This window comes from Mycteria americana, unplaced genomic scaffold (assembly GCF_035582795.1).
Source record: "Mycteria americana isolate JAX WOST 10 ecotype Jacksonville Zoo and Gardens unplaced genomic scaffold, USCA_MyAme_1.0 Scaffold_146, whole genome shotgun sequence".
NCBI lineage: Eukaryota > Metazoa > Chordata > Aves > Ciconiiformes > Ciconiidae > Mycteria > Mycteria americana.
The window spans coordinates 67,292-85,624 of NW_027445486.1; the positions used below are offsets into that span (position 1 = coordinate 67,292).

At 65.5% G+C, this 18,333-nt stretch overlaps 1 protein-coding gene across 1 annotated transcript in view; it reads right to left on the reverse strand.

Annotated features, from left to right (window-relative positions):
* Positions 1-89: 89 nt before the first annotated feature.
* Positions 90-18,333, reverse strand: part of LOC142403246 (IQ motif and SEC7 domain-containing protein 2-like) — a 28,326-nt gene continuing 10,082 nt past the window's right edge. The window contains 15 exon segments of the mRNA XM_075489452.1: positions 90-296; positions 2,095-3,004; positions 3,006-3,262; positions 3,968-4,017; positions 5,274-5,438; positions 6,363-6,524; positions 9,653-9,752; positions 9,872-9,997; positions 10,991-11,130; positions 11,211-11,377; positions 11,982-12,104; positions 12,215-12,376; positions 13,323-13,492; positions 13,494-14,162; positions 15,969-16,439. Of these exon segments, the coding sequence (XP_075345567.1) occupies positions 90-296; positions 2,095-3,004; positions 3,006-3,262; positions 3,968-4,017; positions 5,274-5,438; positions 6,363-6,524; positions 9,653-9,752; positions 9,872-9,997; positions 10,991-11,130; positions 11,211-11,377; positions 11,982-12,104; positions 12,215-12,376; positions 13,323-13,492; positions 13,494-14,162; positions 15,969-16,433 (3,873 nt within the window). The 5' untranslated portion in view covers positions 16,434-16,439.

Here is an 18,333-nt window from a genome sequence, read left to right on the forward strand (position 1 = left end):
CGGGAGAAGCGAAGGCGAAATAGTCCGCAGGCTCCGCCCCCTCCCCGCGGCGGAGGGATCCTCGCCGCCGGCTCGCCTCCGCGGATGGGTCAGCGGAGGAGCCGGGGCTTCTTGTGCACGTTTAAAGGGACGCAGCGCGCATGCGCCGCCCGGACGCCCGTGGGGTGGAGGGGCGGAGCGCGGGGTGGGGCCACGGCGAGCGCGGCCCCCCGATGGGGCGGGGCTAAGGGGAGCTCCGCCCCCGTCGCCCCGCCCCGCCGCGCCTTCGCAGCTTCTCCTTCCCCATCCAACGGCACCTATAGCCCCGGTGTCCTTCTTATGGCCCCTATAGCTCCCAGGGTCCCCATTATGGCCCCTATAGCCCCGGTGTCCTTCTTATGGCCCCTATAGCACCCAGGCCCCTATATCTCCCAGGCATCTATAGACACAGGGTCCCCATTATGGCCCCTATAGCTCCCAGGGTCCCCATTATGGCTCCTATAGCCCCCAGGCCCATATATCTCCCAGGCATCTATAGCCACAGGGCCCCCATTATGGCCCCTATAGCTCCCAGGGTCCCCATTATGGCCCCTATAGCCCCCAGGCCCATATATCTCCCAGGCATCTATAGCCACAGGGCCCCCATTATGGCCCCTATAGCTCCCAGGGTCCCCATTATGGCCCCTATAGCCCCCAGGCCCATATATTTCCCAGGCATCTATAGCCACAGGGTCCCCATTATGGCCCCTATAGCTCCCAGGGTCCCCGTTATGGCCCCTATAGCCCCCAGACCCATATATCTCCCAGGCATCTATAGCCACAGGGTCCCCATTATGGCCCCTATAGCCCCCAGGGTCCCCATTATGGCCCCTATAGCCCCCAGGCCCCTATATCTCCCAGGCATCTATAGACACAGGGTCCCCATTATGGCCCCTATAGCTCCCAGGGTGCCATTATGGCCCCTGTAGTCCCCAAGCCCATATATCTCCCAGGCTTCTATAGCCCCAGGGTCCCTCTTATGGCCCCTATAGCCCCCAAGCCCATATATCTCCCAGGCATCTATAGCCACAGGGTCCCCGTTATGGCCCCTATAGCTCCCAGGCCCCCATAGCTCCCAGGCCCCCTCTTATGGCCCCTATAGCCCCCAGGCCCCTATATTTCCCAGGCATCTATAGCCCCAGGGTCCCCATTATGGCCCCTGTAGCCCCCAGGCCCATATAGCCCCAGGCCCCCATAGCCCCCAGTCTCCTTCTTATGGCCCCTATAGCCCCCAGGTCCCTATATCTCCCAGGCCTCTATAGCCTAAGCATCCCTACAGCCCTCTGACTGTATATCCCAAGGGGCCCTATAGCCCCAGCACCCCTTTCAAGGCCCATATAGCCCCAGGCCCCCATAGCCCCCAGTCTCCTTCTTATGGCCCCTATAGCCCCCAGGCCCATATAGCCCCAGGGCCCTATAGCCTCCTGACTGTATAGACCCAGCGCCCTGTATCCTTAGGGCCCCTATCAAATCCCCTGTAGCCCCAGGGTCCCTATAGCCCCAGAGCCCCCTCTAACTCCTGCCATGGCCCTGCTCCATATAGCCCCCCCCCCCCCCATCTCCCTATGGCCCTTAAAACCCCCTCGCCCACAGCCCCTATAGCCCCTATAGGTGTCGCGTCCACCCTCCCCACCCCCCCCCACCCCCCAGAAAGGGGCGCAGGCAGGTCACACGCCAAGGGCCGGCCGGTCCGTTTATGAAGCATCAAATATACAGTCTCTTATATACAGGGCCCGGCGCGGGCGCATGCGGGCCCGGACGCCTGGGTCCTCCCCAGGGGGGGGGACCCGGACGCCTGGGTCCCCTCCGCGCGCATCCCTGGGTCTGCGGCCCTCGGGTGTCCCCCGGGGAGGGGACCCAGGCGTCCGGGGCGGGAGGGAGGGGAAAGGATGGGGAGGAGGGAGGGGAGGAAGGAGGCGGGGGGGGGGGGGGGGGGGGAGGTTAAAGTGCCATGTGACATTCAGCCTGAGCCGGGGGGGGGCCATCCTCAACGCCGGACCCCCAGGATGGCGGAGGGGGGGACCCAGGCGTCCGGGTGCCCCCACCCCCGCGGGGGCGAGGCATGAGCAGCCAAACACGAGCCACGTGCAGGGTTTTTTTTGGGGTGGGGGGGTGGGGGAAAAAAAGGCGGGGGGAGGGGGGTTTTACAAAAATAACCACCGCATCCAGCATGCCGGCGCCGTCCATCGCTGCCATGAGTTGTGTCCGTCCTCTGCCGGGGCGGGAGGGGGAGGTCGGGTCAGACCACGGTGCTGATGCGGTTCCCCCCCTTGGGTTTGGGGGGGCCCTGGCCGGCTTGGGCCAGGGGCGAGGTGGGGCCGGCGGGGGAGTGGGGGCTGAGGGGGGTGTGGGGCGAAGGGGGGGGCAGAGGGGGGTAAGAGGGGTGGGGGGGGATGGGGGAATGGGGGGGCGGGTGGTGGTGATGATGATGATGATGGTGGTGATGGGGTGGGGGGGCTGCCCCGCCGCCACCCCCCCGGAGGGCCCCCCCGGCTGGGCCACCGCCCCCCCCTCCGAAAACGAAATGCTTGGCGGCGGCGGGGGCGGGGGGTGGCGGGGGGTGGTGGTGCGGGGGGGGGGCCGGGGGGGTAAGGGTGGGGCAGCCCGTGGTGGGGGGGGTGCGGGGCTGTAGAGGGGTAGGGGGGGAGATGGGCTGGCGGGGGGGTCCGGGGGGGGCACCCCCCCTCTTGCCGGGCCGGTGTAAGGTGTAATGGGGGTGTGGCGGGGGGAACCCCCCACCCGGGGGGGCCGTGCTGCTGGGGGGGGTGCCGACAGCGGGGGTTGGGGTCCCCCGTGGAAACGGGGGGGGGCTCCGGCGGCGATGGCAGGCAGCGGCGGGGGGGGCGCGGGACGAGCGGGAGGGGGGGGCTGCTGGGGGTATGGGGGTGGCGGCGGGGGGCCGGGGCCCCCCCCTGCTGCTGCCGCTCCCCCGGCCCCGTGGCAGTACTGGGCGTGCAGCGCCTGCAGCTTGGAGGGACCCTCGGGGGCCGGGGGGGGCGCGGGGGGGGGGGTGATGGTGATGGGAGGATGAAGCTGAGGAAGAGGAGGCCGAGGCCGAAGTGGGGCCCCCCGCCCCGGGTGGGGGGCCGGGGGGGCCTTTTCCCCGTCGGCTGCCGAAGAGGGACCCCAGGAAGGAGGAGGAGTTGGAGACGGGGCGGGGGGGGGCCTTGTAGCCCTCGGGGGCTCCCGCTGGCCCCCCCGGTGGCCCCCGAGCCTGCGGCCGGGGGCTGCTGATGATGGAGCCCTGCGGGAGGGGGCGGGGTCAGCCCGGCAGCGGGCCACGCCCCTGCTCCCGGCAGGCCACGCCCCCTCGAGCCAGGCCTGGTCTCATTGATGGGTAAAGCCTGGCACCGAGGGCGCCTAGAGCTAGCCCCGCCCCCTCCCTGGACAGGCCCCGCCCCTAGAGCCAGCCCCACCCTCTCCCTGGACAGGCCCCACCCCTATAGCCAGCCCCGCCCTCTCCTTGCTCAAGCCCCGCCCCCTAGAGCCAGCCCCGCCCCTGTACCGGTAAGCCCCGCCCCTTGGCACCAGCCTCCCCCCCCCCCATTGGTGGAAAGATCACATGACATTAGTGAATAAACCCTGCCTCCCAGCTCTAGCTTCTCCCCATTGGTGGATGGGCCCCAGCTCATGCAAGCAATCCCCGCCCCTTCCCTGGGATGGCCCCACCCCCTCGAACAAGCCCCTCCCCCTTGCCAGATAAGGGCTATCCATGGGAAAAGCCCCGCCCTTTCTCTGGGAAACCACGCCCCCTCAGCACAACCACGCCCCATTGTGGACAAGCCCCTCCCCTGCACGCCCAAGCCCCGCCCCTCACACCAGCCCCACCCCCTTCCCCAAGAGCAGAGGGGGGGTGCTGGGAACCTGGGGGCGGGGTTTGAATGGGTGGGGCTGGTAGGGGGCGGTGCTTTAAGGGGCGGGGCCTGGTGGGGCCCCCCCCCCCACTCACCTCAATGGTGCTGTCAAGGGACCCCACGCTGTTGCGCCGGCCCCGCTTGCCTGGGTGGGGGGGACACGGTTTGGGGGGGACATTTTGAGGGGGGGCCCCCTGGTGTGACCCCCAAACCCTGCTGTCCCCCCCCAGGGACCTCAGTGCCCCCCCGGGACCCCACTGTACCCCCCCCCCCCAGGGACCTCAGTGCCCCCAGCGCACCCCAAATGCCCCCCAGGGGACCCCAATTCCCCCCCAAGGACCTCAGTGCCCCCCCCAGGGCACCCTATCTGCCCCCCCAAGGCTCCCCAAATGCCCCCCAGAGCACCCCAACGTGCCCAGGGGACCCCAATTGCCCCCCAGGGACCTCAGTGTCTGCCACAGACCACCCTATCTGCCCCCCCAAGGCCCCCCAAATGCCCCCCAGGGGACTCTAAGCCCCCCAAGGGACCCCAACCCCCCCCCAGGGGACCCCAATTGCCCCCCAGGGACCACCCTATGCCCCTCCAAGGCCCCCCCAAATGCCCCCCAGAGCACCCCAAATGCCCTCCCAGGGGACCCCAACCCCCCCAGGGGACCCCAATTGCCCCCCAGGGACCACCCTATGCCCCCCCAAGGCCCCCCAAATGCCCCCCAGAGTACCCCAAATGCCCTCCCAGGGGACACTCAGCCCCCCAAGGGACCCCAACACCCCCCAGGGGACCCCAACACCCCCAGGGACCTCAATTGTCCCCCAGGGACCACCCTATGCCCCCCCAAGGCCCCCCAAATGCCCCCCAGAGCACCCCAAATGCCCTCCCAGGGGACTCTAATGCCCCCCAGGGGACCCCAACATGCCCAGGGGACCCCAATTGCCCCCCAGGGACCTCAGTGTCCCCCACAGACCACCCTATCTGCCCCCCCAAGGCCCCCCAGGGGACTCTAACCCCCCCAAGGGACCCCAACACCCCCCAGGGAACCCCGACACCCCTAGGGAACCCCAATTGCCCCCCAGGGACCTCAATTGTCCCCCAGAGACCACCCTATGCCCCCCCAAGGCCCCCCAAATGCCCCCCAGAGCACCCCAAATGCCCCCCAGAGCACCCCAAATGCCCTCCCAGGGGACTCTAACCCCCCCAAGAGACCCCAAGTCCCCCCAGGGGACCCCAATTGCCCCCCAGGGACCACCCTATGCCCCCCCAAGGCCCCCCAAATGCCCCCCAGAGCGCCCCAAATGCCCCCCAGAGCACCCCAAATGCCCTCCCAGGGGACTCTAACCCCCCCAAGGGACCCCAACCCCCCCCAGGGGACACCCCCCCCCCCGGGGCGGCCGTCCCCGTCTCACCGCCGTCGGAGAGGTCCCGCAGGGAGCTGCTGAGGGCACTGCGCTTGAGCCCCTCGCCGGCCCCGAATGCCTCCTCCAGGCTGCTGCGGCTGAGGCCGTTGAGGGCCTCGCGGGGGGGCCCCCCACCCCGTGTCCCCGACACCCCCTTCTGCTTCTCCAGCTCCGCTGTGGGGGGATGGACACGACGGCCCCGGTCATCCCAGTGCCCCCCCAGTAAGTCCCAGCGTTCCCCGTCCCCATGGAAATGTCCCTATTGACCGTCCCGGTGGCCATCCCAGTGGTCCCAATGACCCCGCTGACCATCCCAGTGCTCCCAGTGCCAGCCCCAGTGCCCTGGTGCCTGTCCCTGTGTCCCCCATGCCCATCCCAGTGGTTCCAGTGCCCCCCGTGCCCATCCCAGTGCCCCCAGTTCCCGTCCAAGTGTTCCCAATGCCTCTCCCGTTGCCCCCAGCGCCCATCCCAGTGCTCCCAGTGCCCACAGTACCTGTTCCAGTGCCCCCAGTCCCCATCCAAGTGACCCTAGGAACTGTCCCACTGCCCATTCAAGTGCTCCCAGTGCTCCCAGTGCCCATCCCAGTACCCCCAGTGGCCCCATTCCCCAACCAATTGACCCCAGGGACTGTCCCAGTGCCCATCCCAGTGCTCCCAGTGCCCATCCCAGTACCCCCAGTGCCCATCCCAGTACCCCCAGTGGCCCCATTCCCCAACCAATTGACCCCAGGGACCATCCCAGTGCCCATCCCAGTGCTCCCAGTGCCCATTCCAGTACCCCCAGTGGCCCCATTCCCCAACCAATTGACCCCAGGGACCATCCCAGTGCCCACCCAAGCGCTCCCAGTGCTCCCAGTGTCCCCATTTTCCATCCAAGCTCCTCCGATGCCCCCCTCCCAGTTCCAACCTGTGCTCCCAGTGCTCACCACAGCGTTCCCAGTGCCCATCCCAGTACCCCAGTGCCCATCCCACTGCTCCCAGCATCCATCCCCGTACCCTTAGTCCCCACCCAACCACCCCCAGCGCCTCTCCCAGTGCTCCCGGTACCTTTCCCAGTGCTCCCAGTGCCCCTCCCAGTGCTCCCAGTGCCCCGCTCACCCTCCACGCGGTACTTCTCCATCTCCTGCACCTCGGCCACGGACTCGCGGAGGTCGCTGGCGAAGCGCAGCCGGTCCTGTGGGCTCGGGGCGTTGAAGACGATCAGGACCTTCCTCTCCCCTCCCGGCGCCGCCGACAGCAGCTTGATCCCAAACTGGTAATCTGGGGGTGGGGGGGGTGGGGGGTCAGATGGGGTCAGAGGTTATGGGGTTTGGGGGGACCCGGGGGGTCAGGGGAAGGGGGTATCACACAGGAGGTGCTGTGGGGAGGGGAGCATCCCATGGGGGACACCATGGGACGTGCCACGGGGAACACCATGGTGTGGGGAACATCCCATGGGGGGGACCATGGTGTGGGGAACATCCCATGGGGGGGACCATGGGACATGCCATGGGGCACACCTTGGGACGTGCCATGGGGGACACCATGGTGTGGGCAACATCCCATGGGGGGGACCATGGTGTGGGGAACATCCCATGGGGGGGACCATGAGACATGCCATGGGGCACACCTTGGGACGTGCCACGGGGGACACCATGGTGTGGGGACATCCCATGGGGGGGACCATGGGACATGCCATGGGGCACACCTTGGGACGTGCCACGGGGGACACCATGGTGTGGGCAACATCCCATGGGGGGGACCATGAGACATGCAATGGGGGACACCATGGGACGTGCCACGGGGGACACCATGGTGTGGGGAACATCCCATGGGGGGGACCCAATGAGGGACATCATGGGACATCCTGTGAGGGACACTATGGGGTAGGGAGCATCCCATGGAGAACACCATGGGACATCCTATGGAGGATACCATGGGACATCCTATGGGGGACACCATGGGACATCCTGGAGGTTTCTGGAATGCGTTGGTGATAACTTCCTTCTCCAAGTGATAGAGGAGCCAACCAGGAGAGGTGCTATGCTGGACCTTGTTCTCACCACCAAGGAGGGGCTGGTGGGGAACGTGAAGCTCAAGGGCAGCCTTGGCTGCAGTGATCATGGAATGGTGGAGGTCAAGATCTTCAGGGCAGCGAGGAGGGCACGCAGCAAGCTCACTACCCTGGCCTTCAGGAGAGCAGACTTTGGCCTCTTCAAGGATCTGCTTGGTAGAGTAAGAGGAGCCCGAGAAAGCTGGTTAATATTCCAGGATCATCTCCTCCAAGCTCAGGAGCGATGCATCCCAACAAAGAGGAAACGCCAGGAGGCCCCCATGGATGACCAAGGAGCTCCTGGAGAAACTCAAACCCAAAAAGGAAGTCTACAGAGGGTGGAAGCAAGGACAGGGAGCCTGGGAGGAACACAGAGAAATTGTCCGAGCTGCCAGGGAGCAGGTTAGGAACGCTAAAGCCCTGATGGAATTAAATCTGGCCAGGGACGTCAAGGACAACAAGAAAAGCTTCTATAGGTACGTCGGTGATAAAAGGAAGACTAGGGACGATGTGGGACGTCTCCAGAAGGAAACAGGAGACCTGGTTACCCGGGATATGGAGAAGGTTGAGGTACTCAACGACTTTTTTGCCTCGATCTTCACCGGCAAGTTCTCAAGCCACAGCGCCCAAGTCGCAGGAGGCAAAGGCTGGGAGAACGAAGAACAGCCCACTGTGGGAGAAGATCGGGTTCAAGACCATCTGAGGAACCTCAAGGTGCACAAGTCCATGGGATCTGATGAGACGCATCCTGAGGGAACTGGCGGATGAAGTTGCTGAGCCGCTATCCGTCATGTTCGAGAAGTCACGGCAGCGCGGTGAAGTTCCCGCTGACCGGAAAAGGGGAAACGTAACTTCCGTTTTTAAAAAAGAGGAAGACCTGGGGAACTACAGGCCGGTCAGTCCCACCTCTGTGCCCGGCAAGATCATGGAGCAGATCCTCCTGGAAACTACGTTAAGGGACATGGAGAATAAGGTGGTGACAGCCAACGTGGCTTCACTAAGGGCAAATCATGCCCGACAAATTCGGTGGCCTCCTACAACGGGGTCACAGCGTTGGTGGATACGGGAAGAGCAACTGACGTCATCTACGTGGACTTGTGCAAAGCGTTTGACACCGTCCCGCACGACATCCTCGTCTCTACATCGGAGAGACGTGGATTTGACGGATGGACCACGCGGTGGATGAGGAACCGGCTGGATGGTCGCACTCAAAGAGCTGCAGTCAACGGCTCCACGTCCAAGTGGAGACCAGCGATGAGTGGCGTTCCTCAGGGGTCGGTATTGCCACCGGCGCCGTTGAACATCTTTGTCGGCGACGTGGGATTGAGCGCACGCTCAGCAAATTTGCCGACGACACCAAGCCGTGCGGTGCGGCCCAAGTTCAACAAGGCCCAAGTGCAAGGTCCTACACGTGGGACGGGGTAACGTCAAGCACGAAGACAAGGCTGGGTGGAGAACGGGTTGAGAGCAGCCCTGAGGAGAAGGACTTGGGGGTGTCGGTTGATGAGAAGCTCAACGTGACCTGACAATGCGCTCCTGCAGCCCAGGAAGCCAATCATCTCCTGGGCCACATCAAAAGAAGCGTGGCCAGCAGGTCGAGGGAGGTGATTCTCCCCCTCTACTCCGCTCTGGTGAGACCCCACCTGGAGTACTGCATCCAGCTGTGGGGTCCTCAGCACAGGAAAGACATGGACCTGTTGGAACGCGTCCAGAGGAGAGCCACCAAGATGATCAGAGGGCTGGAGCACCTCTCTTATGAAGACAGGCTGAGAGAGTTGGGGTTGTTCAGCCTGGAGAAGAGAAGGCTCCAATGGAGACCTTCTAGCAGCCTTCCAGTACCTGGAGGTGGCCTAGAAGAAAGCTGGAGAGGGCCTTTTGACAAGGACATGGAGTGAGAGGACAAGAGGTGATGGCTTTAAACGGAAAGAGGGGAGATTTCGATTAGATATAAGGAAAGAAATTCTTCACTCTGAGGGTGGTGAGGCATTGGAACAGGTTGCCCTCAAGAAGTTGTGGATGCCCCATCCCTGGAAGCGTTGAAGGCCAGGTTGGATGAGGCTTTGAGCAACATGGTCTAGTGGAAGGTGTCCACGGCCCCTTGGAAGTAGATGATCTTTAAGGTCCCTTCCAACCCAAACCATTCCATGATTCTGTGATCCTATGGGGGACACCGTGAAACATCCCATGGCGAACAGCAAGGGACACCCAGTGGGGGACGCTCTGTGGTGGACCCCATGGAGCAAAGGGTCATCTGGTGGTGGACCCCGTGGGACATAGGGACAGGGGAGCATCCCGTGGAGGTGCTGTGGGGCAGGGGAGCATGCCATGGGGTGTTGTGGGGTGCCGTGGGGCTCACAGGCGTTCTGGAAGAGCTGCATGTGCATCTCAACGAGGGGGAAGCTCTGGCGGAAGCTGTAGGTCACCAGGATCTTCTTCTTCTGGAAGATCTTCGTCACCTGCCGGGGCCACCAGGTCACAGGGGACCCAAACTTCTGGGAGACCCCTCGACTCCCCATGGGTGACCCCCACCCCAGGGACACCCCCGCTGTGCAGGGGACCCAGGCGTCCGGCTCACCACCAGCAGGTCGTTGAAGAGGAAGACCTCGCGCTGGTGCAGCCCCAGGCGCTGGGGCCGGTTGGGGTCGGGGACCTCGTAGAGCTGGCAGCAGCACACCAGGCGCCGGTGGGGCAGGGACAGCACCTGGGGACAGGGGTGGGCTCAGCACTAGGGCGGGGCCTCGGTGGGACACACCTACCTGCCCTCCAGGCCCGCCCCTTGATGGTGAAGGCACCCTTGACATTGGCCTGTCCCATCCCTGGGGTCACCTAGAGCATCCCCCCCATAGTGTCACCTACAATATCCCCCATTGGATCACCTAGAACACCCCCCACTGGTCACCTTGAGCGTCCCCCGTAGGTCACGTAGAACATCCCCCACAGGGTCACCTAGGACTTCTCCCATAGGGTCACCTACAACATCCCCCATAGGTCACCTAGAGCATCCCCCATGGGTCACCTAGAGCATCCCTCCATAGGTAACCTAGAACATCCCCCATAGGTCACCTAGACCATCCCCCATGGGTCACCTAGATCATCCCTCCATAGGTCACCTAGAACATCCCTCCATAGGGTCACCTAGAACATCCCCCATAGGTCACCTAGAGCATCCTCCATAGGTCACCTAGAGCATCCCTCCATAGGTAACCTAGAACATCCCCCATAGGTCACCTAGACCATCCCCCATGGGTCACCTAGATCATCCCTCCATAGGTCACCTAGAACATCCCTCCATAGGGTCACCTAGAACATCCCCCATAGATCACCTAGAGCATCCTCCATAGGTCATCTAGAGCATCCTCCATAGGTCATCTAGAGCATCCCTCCATAGGGTCACCTAGACCATCCCTCCATAGGTAACCTAGAACATCCCTCCATAGGGCCACCTAGACCATCCCCCATGGGTCACCTAGACCATCCCTCCATAGGGCCACCTAGAACATCCCTCCATAGGGCCACCTAGAACATCCTTCCATAGGGCCACCTAGAACATCCCTCCATAGGGTCACCTAGAACATCCCCCATAGGTCACCTAGACCATCCCTCCGTAGGTCATCTAGACCATCCCTCTATAGGTCACCTAGAACATCCCCCCATAGGTCACCTAGAACCCATCCCATCCCTCGGGTGAACCCACCGGCTTCTTGCCGACAATCATGCGCTCGACGGCCTGGACCTGGGAGACGTGGTCATCATTGGTGCGCAGCTCCCGGCTCTGGATGCGCTGGTAGATGCCCACCAGCATGTCCCGGGGGATGTCCTCCCCGTTGTCCACCCCTGCGCGACACCCGGGCCCCCGCTCTAGAACCCATGTTCAGAAGCAGGGGGTGGAGACAAGATGGGACCGCGGTCCTCACCTCGGAGGTTCTTGATGAAGTCCTCCAGCTTCATCTTGCGCTCGGCCTTGACGCTGGGGCTGTACATGTCGGTGTTGAGGAGGATGATGGCGAAGGCCAGGATGAAGATGGTGTCCGGGTTGCGGAACTGGCGCAGCAGGGCCGCGTTACACACGCAGTAGCGTTGGCTGCGGGGCGGACAATCCCCACGGCCCATGGGGTCAGGGTGCCCCATGGCCATCCCCACGCGGCCGGGATGGCCTCTGCACCCCACAGCTGTCCCAGCGTGGTCCAGGCCCCCTTGCATGTGGGGCACCACTTCTAATGTTCTCCTAGTCTATAGGGTCACCTAGAACATCACCCAGTCCCATGTGGGCCACCACCCCAATGTCCCCCTGCTTGGTTCATAGGGTCACCTAGAACGTCACCTGGTCCCATGTGGGCCACCACCCCAATGTCCCCCTGCTTGGTTCATAGGGTCACCTAGAACGTCACCTGGTCCCATGTGGGCCACCACCCCAATGTCCCCCTGCTTGGTTCATAGGGTCACCTAGAACATCACCTGGTCCCACATGGGCCACCACCCCTAATGTCCCCCTGCTCGGTCCATGGGGTCACCTAGAACATCACCCCATGGCACGTGGGCCACCACCCCTAGTGTCTCCCTCTTGATCCACAGGGTCACCTAGAACATCACCCCATGGTGACCACGCAACCGCGTGCCATGGCTCGGTGGCCTTCCTGGTGCCAGGGAGGATGGGGTGGGGACAGGAACCCGTCACCGTCCCTCACCTGAAGGCCTCGATCAAGCGCTCAACCTTCTGGGCCTCCCCCTGCACCCGAATGTGGGACTGGAACTTGCGCAGGGCCTCATCCAGCTCCATCCCGGAGAAGTCCATCTCATCCACCACGCAGCTGTGGGAGACCCCCACAGACCGGAGATGGCCTCGGTCCTGGGCGGACCCCCTCCACCCTGAGTCCTCAGCGTGTCCCACCCCATCCCGGTGCATCCCCCCCGTCCTTACTCGAGGACGTCGCGGTTGAATTGCTTCTGGCGATTGCCGAGGAACTCGCCGATCATCTGCCGGCTCAACCCCTTCCTCTCCAGGATGAAGTGGGCCACCCCCACCGGGGTGTCCGAGAGGAAGCCCCTCTCGATCAGGTACTGGATCCCCTTCTCCGGTTTCCTACAAAGGTGGTGGGCGCGGGGTCACCCCGACTGCTGTGGGGCTCGTTGTTTCGTCCTGGCTATAGGGTGACCTATAGGTCACTTTGCCGTGGTCATGGAGTCACCTAAACGTCACCTTGTGTAGGGTCACCTAGGATAACAACCTGGCTTCCCTATAGGGTTACCTAGAACGTGACCGTGTCTTGACTACTGGGTCACCTAGAACATCACCACGGCCATACTGTAGGGCTATCTAGAACGTCACCGTGTCTTGACTACTGGGTCACCTAGAACATCACCATGGCCATACCATAGGGCTATCTAGAACGTCACCGTGTCTTGACTACTGGGTCACCTAGAACATCACCACGGCCATACTATAGGGCTATCTAGAACGTCACCGTGTCTTGACTACTGGGTCACCTAGAACATCACCACGGCCATACTGTAGGGTCTATCTAGAACGTCACCGTGTCTTGACTACTGGGTCACCTAGAACATCACCACGGCCATACTGTAGGGTCTATCTAGAACGTCACCGTGTCTTGACTACTGGGTCACCTAGAACATCACCACGGCCATACTATAGGGCTATCTAGAACATCATCATGGTCTTCTATAGGACGTCACTCCATCCTTTCTGTAGGACAACCAAGAAGGTCACCCTGTCTTTGCTATAGGGCCACCAAGGTCACCCTGTCCTTGCTATAGGGCCACCAAGAAGGTCGCCCTGTCCTTTCTATAGGGTTACCAAGGTCATCCTGTCATTGCTATAGCATCATCTAGAACATCACCCTGTCTTCACCATAGGGCCACCAAGAACGCCACCCTATCCTTTCCATAGGGTCACCGAGAACGCCACGCCATCCCGCTATAGGCTCACCAGACCCCATCCCACCTCCGACATGGGACCGCCACCCCCCCCCCCCCCCCCGCCACCCCCCCATTTCCGGTCGCCCCCTCACTTGTTGAAGAGGTTGAGGCCGATGCGGTACTGCCGGCGCTGCACCACGTCGTTGTTGAGCGCCGGCGAGTCCCAGCTCTGCCGCGGTTCCCGTTGGTACGTGGCTTTGCCGGGGGGTCCGGAGGGACCTGGGGGTTGCGGGGGGGCGGCGGGAGGCGGGGGGGGCGGCGGGGGGGGGTCGCCGCAGGCTGTCCCGGGACGAGGAGCCCGAGGAGCAGTTGAGGGTCTCGTTGGAGTTGGAGCTGCTCCCCAAGCTCTCGTTGTCCCCCTCCGAGCCCTCCTCGGCGGCAGGGGGTGGTGGGGGGCCGGGGGGGGGAGCGGGGGGGGGTTCGGGGTGGAAGCAACGATGGGGGGGGCCGGTACGGGGCAACGTGCCCCCCCCGGCCCCTTCGGGTTCGTAGGGACCCCCTCGATTGAGGGAGCCGCGGTCGGAGCGGTCGCTGAGGTCGGCCGAGCTGTCGCTGGGGGGCTCGACCGTCAGCAAAGGGGGGTGCCCCCCCCCGCCACCCCCGCGTCCCCGGCACTCCAAGCACGGGGGGCCGCGGCGAGGGGGTTCCTCGGGACCCCCCCAGCGTTCGGCCGGGCCGGGGGGGTTGGCGGGGGGTGGCGGGGGAGGTGGGGGGGCAGGGGGAGGTGGGGCACCCCCGCTTTCGGGGGGGGGTTCGGGACTGGGGGGTCGCTCGGGGGAGCGGGGGGAGCCGGGGAGCCCCTCGTCCAGGTAGAGGGTGACGTCGCTGGTGGAGGTGGCGGCGCTGTCCCCCGCGGGGGGGGCCGGGGCCCCGGGGGGGACCCCCCGGCTGCCCCCCAGGGCCTCGTCGATGGAGGCGGCCAAGGACTTCACCTGCGGGGACGGAGCCCCCCCGCCCCCGTCAGCCCCCCGCCTCCATCGTCACCCCCCCACGGGACCAACCCCATGACCCCCCCCCCCCCATAGTCCCTGTGACCCCTGTGTCCCCTCCCCCCGGCTCCTCTTGGCCCCTGTGACCCCCGTGACCCCCATGACCCCCAGGTCCTGTGAACCCCCTTGTCCCCTGTCACCTCCCTTGTCACCTGTGGGGGTCACAGGGCGCCCCTGTGACCCCTCCATGGCCCTATGACCCCATGACCTCCCATGGCCCTGTGACCTCCCATGACCCCCCATGGCCCTTCGGACCCCATGACCCCCGTGACCCCTGTGACCTCCCATGGCCCTGTGACCTCCGTGACCCCCCATAGCCCTTGGGACCCCCATGACCCCCATGGCCCCCATGACCCCCGTGACCCCTGTGACCTCCCATGGCCCTGTGACCTCCGTGACCCCCCATAGCCCTTGGGACCCCCATGACCCCCATGGCCCCCATGACCCCCATGACCCCTGTGACCTCCCATGGCCCTGTGACCTCCATGACCCCTCCATAGCCCTTGGGACCCCCATGGCCTCTATGACCCCCATGACCCCTGTGACCTCCCATGGCCCTACGACCTCCAATGACCCCCATGACCCCTGTGACCCCCCCGTGGCCCTTGGGACCCCCACGGCCTCTATGACCCCCATGACCCCTGTGACCCCCCCATGGCCTCTATGACCCCCATGACCCCTGTGACCCCCCCACGGCCCCACGACCTCCAATGACCCCCATGACCCCTGTGACCCCCCCCATGGCCCTTGGGACCCCCATGACTCCCATGGCCTCTATGACCCCCATGACCCCTGTGACCCCCCCACGGCCCTACGACCTCCAATGACCCCCATGACCCCTGTGACCCCCCATGGCCTCTATGACCCCCATGACCCCTGTGACCCCCCCATGGCCCTTGGGACCTCCACAGCCTCTATGATCCCCATGACCCCTGTGACCTCCCATGGCCCTACGACCTCCAATGACCCCCATGACCCCTGTGACCCCCCCATGGCCCTTGGGACCCCCATGGCCTCTATGACCCCCATGACCCCTGTGACCTCCCACGGCCCTATGACCTCCAATGACCCCCATGACCCCTGTGACCCCCCCATGGCCCTTGGGACCCCCACCGCCTCTATGACCCCCATGACCCCTGTGACCCCCCATGGCCTCTATGACCCCCATGACCCCTGTGACCCCCCCATGGCCCTTGGGACCTCCACAGCCTCTATGACCCCCATGACCCCTGTGACCTCCCATGGCCCTACGACCTCCAATGACCCCCATGACCCCTGTGACCCCCCCATGGCCCTTGGGACCCCCATGACCCCCATGGCCTCTATGACCCCCATGACCCCTGTGACCCCCCCGGTGGCCCTTGGGACCCCCACGGCCTCTATGACCCCCATGACCCCTGTGACCCCCCTGTGGCCCTTGGGACCCCCACGGCCTCTATGACCCCCATGACCCCTGTGACCCCCCCCACGGCCTCTATGACCCCCATGACCCCCGTGACCCCCCCATGGCCCTTGGGACCCCCACAGCCTCTATGACCCCCATGACCCCTGTGACCTCCCACGGCCCTACGACCTCCAATGACCCCCATGACCCCTGTGACCCCCCCGTGGCCCTTGGGACCCCCACGGCCTCTATGACCCCCATGACCCCTGTGACCCCCCCACGGCCTCTATGACCCCCATGACCCCTGTGACCCCCCCACGGCCCCACGACCTCCAATGACCCCCATGACCCCCTGTGACCCCTACCTGCTGCGCGAAGGCCTCCTCCAGGTCGGCGCCGCCGGGCCCGAAGTCGGCGGAGGCCGAGAGCTGCCGGGGGGGGCTGCCGGCGCCCCCCGCCCCGGGCCCCCCCCCCGTCGTCGTCCCTTCGGCGGGACCACCCCCCCCATCCAAACCGGCCCGGCAGGACCCCCCGTATCGGGGCGCCCTTCGAGGTCCCCCCAACACCCCCTCGTCCAGCGAGGCGGGTTTACCCTGGAAATAAGGGGGGGGCGGCGGGGGGGGGCCCGGGGCGGGGGCCGGGGGGCCGCGGTCGTACTCCTCGAAGGAGAACTGGAGGCGGAGGCCGGGGAGGGCGAGGCGGCGGGCGCGGCCCCCCTCGCTGCGCAGCCGCTCGAACTTCTGGGCCATGCGGTAGCGGCGGAAGGCGGCCTGGATGGTGCGGGCGGCGCGGCGGGTGCGGAAGTAGCCCCCGTATTTGCGTTCCAGCATCTCCACCTGGGGGGGGGATATGGGGGGGGGACGGGGGGGGGGATATGGGGAGGAGGATATGGGGAGGGGGATGTGGGGAAGGGACGTGGGGATGGGGATGGGGAGGGGGAGGGGGACATGGGGACATGGGGAGGGGGACATGGGGATGGGGATGGGGACGTGGGGAGGGGACATGGGGATGGGGATGGGGAGGGGGAGGGGGACATGGGGGGGGACATGGGGGGGACATGGCAGGGGTATGGGGATGGGGACGGGGAGGGGGACATGGGGGGGGACATGGGGATGGGGATGGGGATGGGGAGGGGGACATGGGGGGGGACATGGGGATGGGGATGGGGACATGGGGAGGGGACATGGCGGGGGACATGGGGATGGGGATGGGGACGTGGGGAGGGGACGTGGGGATGGGGATGGGGACATGGGGGGGGACATGGGGGGGACATGGCAGGGGTATGGGGATGGGGACGGGGAGGGGGACATGGGGGGGGACATGGGGATGGGGATGGGGAGGGGGACATGGGGGGGGACATGGCGGGGGACATGGGGATGGGGATGGGGACGTGGGGAGGGGACGTGGGGATGGGGATGGGGAGGGGGACATGGGGGGGGACATGGGGGGGGACATGGCAGGGGTATGGGGATGGGGATGGGGAGGGGGACATGGGGGGGGACATGGGGATGGGGAGGGGGACATGGGGGGGGACATGGGGGGGGACATGGCAGGGGTATGGGGATGGGGATGGGGAGGGGGACATGGGGGGGGACATGGGGATGGGGAGGGGGACATGGGGGGGGACATGGCAGGGGACATGGGGATGGGGACATGGGGAGGGGACATGGCGGGGGACATGGGGATGGGGATGGGGACGTGGGGAGGGGACATGGGGATGGGGATGGGGAGGGGGAGGGGGACATGGGGGGGGACATGGGGGGGGACATGGCAGGGGTATGGGGATGGGGACAGGGAGGGGGACATGGGGATGGGGAGGGGGACATGGCGGGGGGACATGGGGATGGGGAGGGGGACGGGGAGGGGAGGGGACATGGGGATGGGGATGGGGACGTGGGGAGGGGACATGGAGGGGGACATGGGGGGGATATGGGGGGTGGGATATGGGGATGGGGACAGGGATGGGGACATGGGGATGGGGATGGGGACGTGGGGAGGGGACATGGGGGGGGACATGGGGATGGGGATGGGGATGGGGATGGGGACGGGGGGGGGATATGGGGATGGGGAGGGGGAGGGGGATGTGGGGAGGGGACATGGGGAGGGGGATGGGGATGGGGAGGGGGACATGGCGGGGGGACATGGGGATGGGGATGGGGACAGGGATGGGGAGGGGGACATGGAGGGGGAACATGAGGGGGGGACATGGGGGGGGACATGGGGATGGGGATGGGGATGGGGATGGGGGGGGATATGGGGATGGGGAGGGGGACGTGGGGAGGGGACGTGGGGATGGGGACGGGGAGGGGGATGTGGGGAGGGGACATGGGGGGGGACATGGGGATGGGGACGGGGATGGGGACATGGGGGGGGTATGGGGATGGGGAGATGGGGCAATGGGGACAGGGACGGGGATGGGGACATGGGGGAGACATGGGGATGGGGACGGGGATGGGGACAGGGAGGGGACATGGGGATGGGGATGGGGATGTGGGGAGGGGACATGGAGGGGGACATGGGGGGGATATGGGGGGTGGGATATGGAGATGGGGACAGGGATGGGGAGGGGGACATGAGGGGGGGACATGGGGATGGAGATGGGGACGGGGATGGGGACATAGAGGGGGACATGGGGGGGGACATGGGGGGGGACATGGGGATGGGGACATGGAGGGGGGGATATGGGGATGGGGATGTGGAGGGGGACAGGGGGATGGGGATGGGGATGGG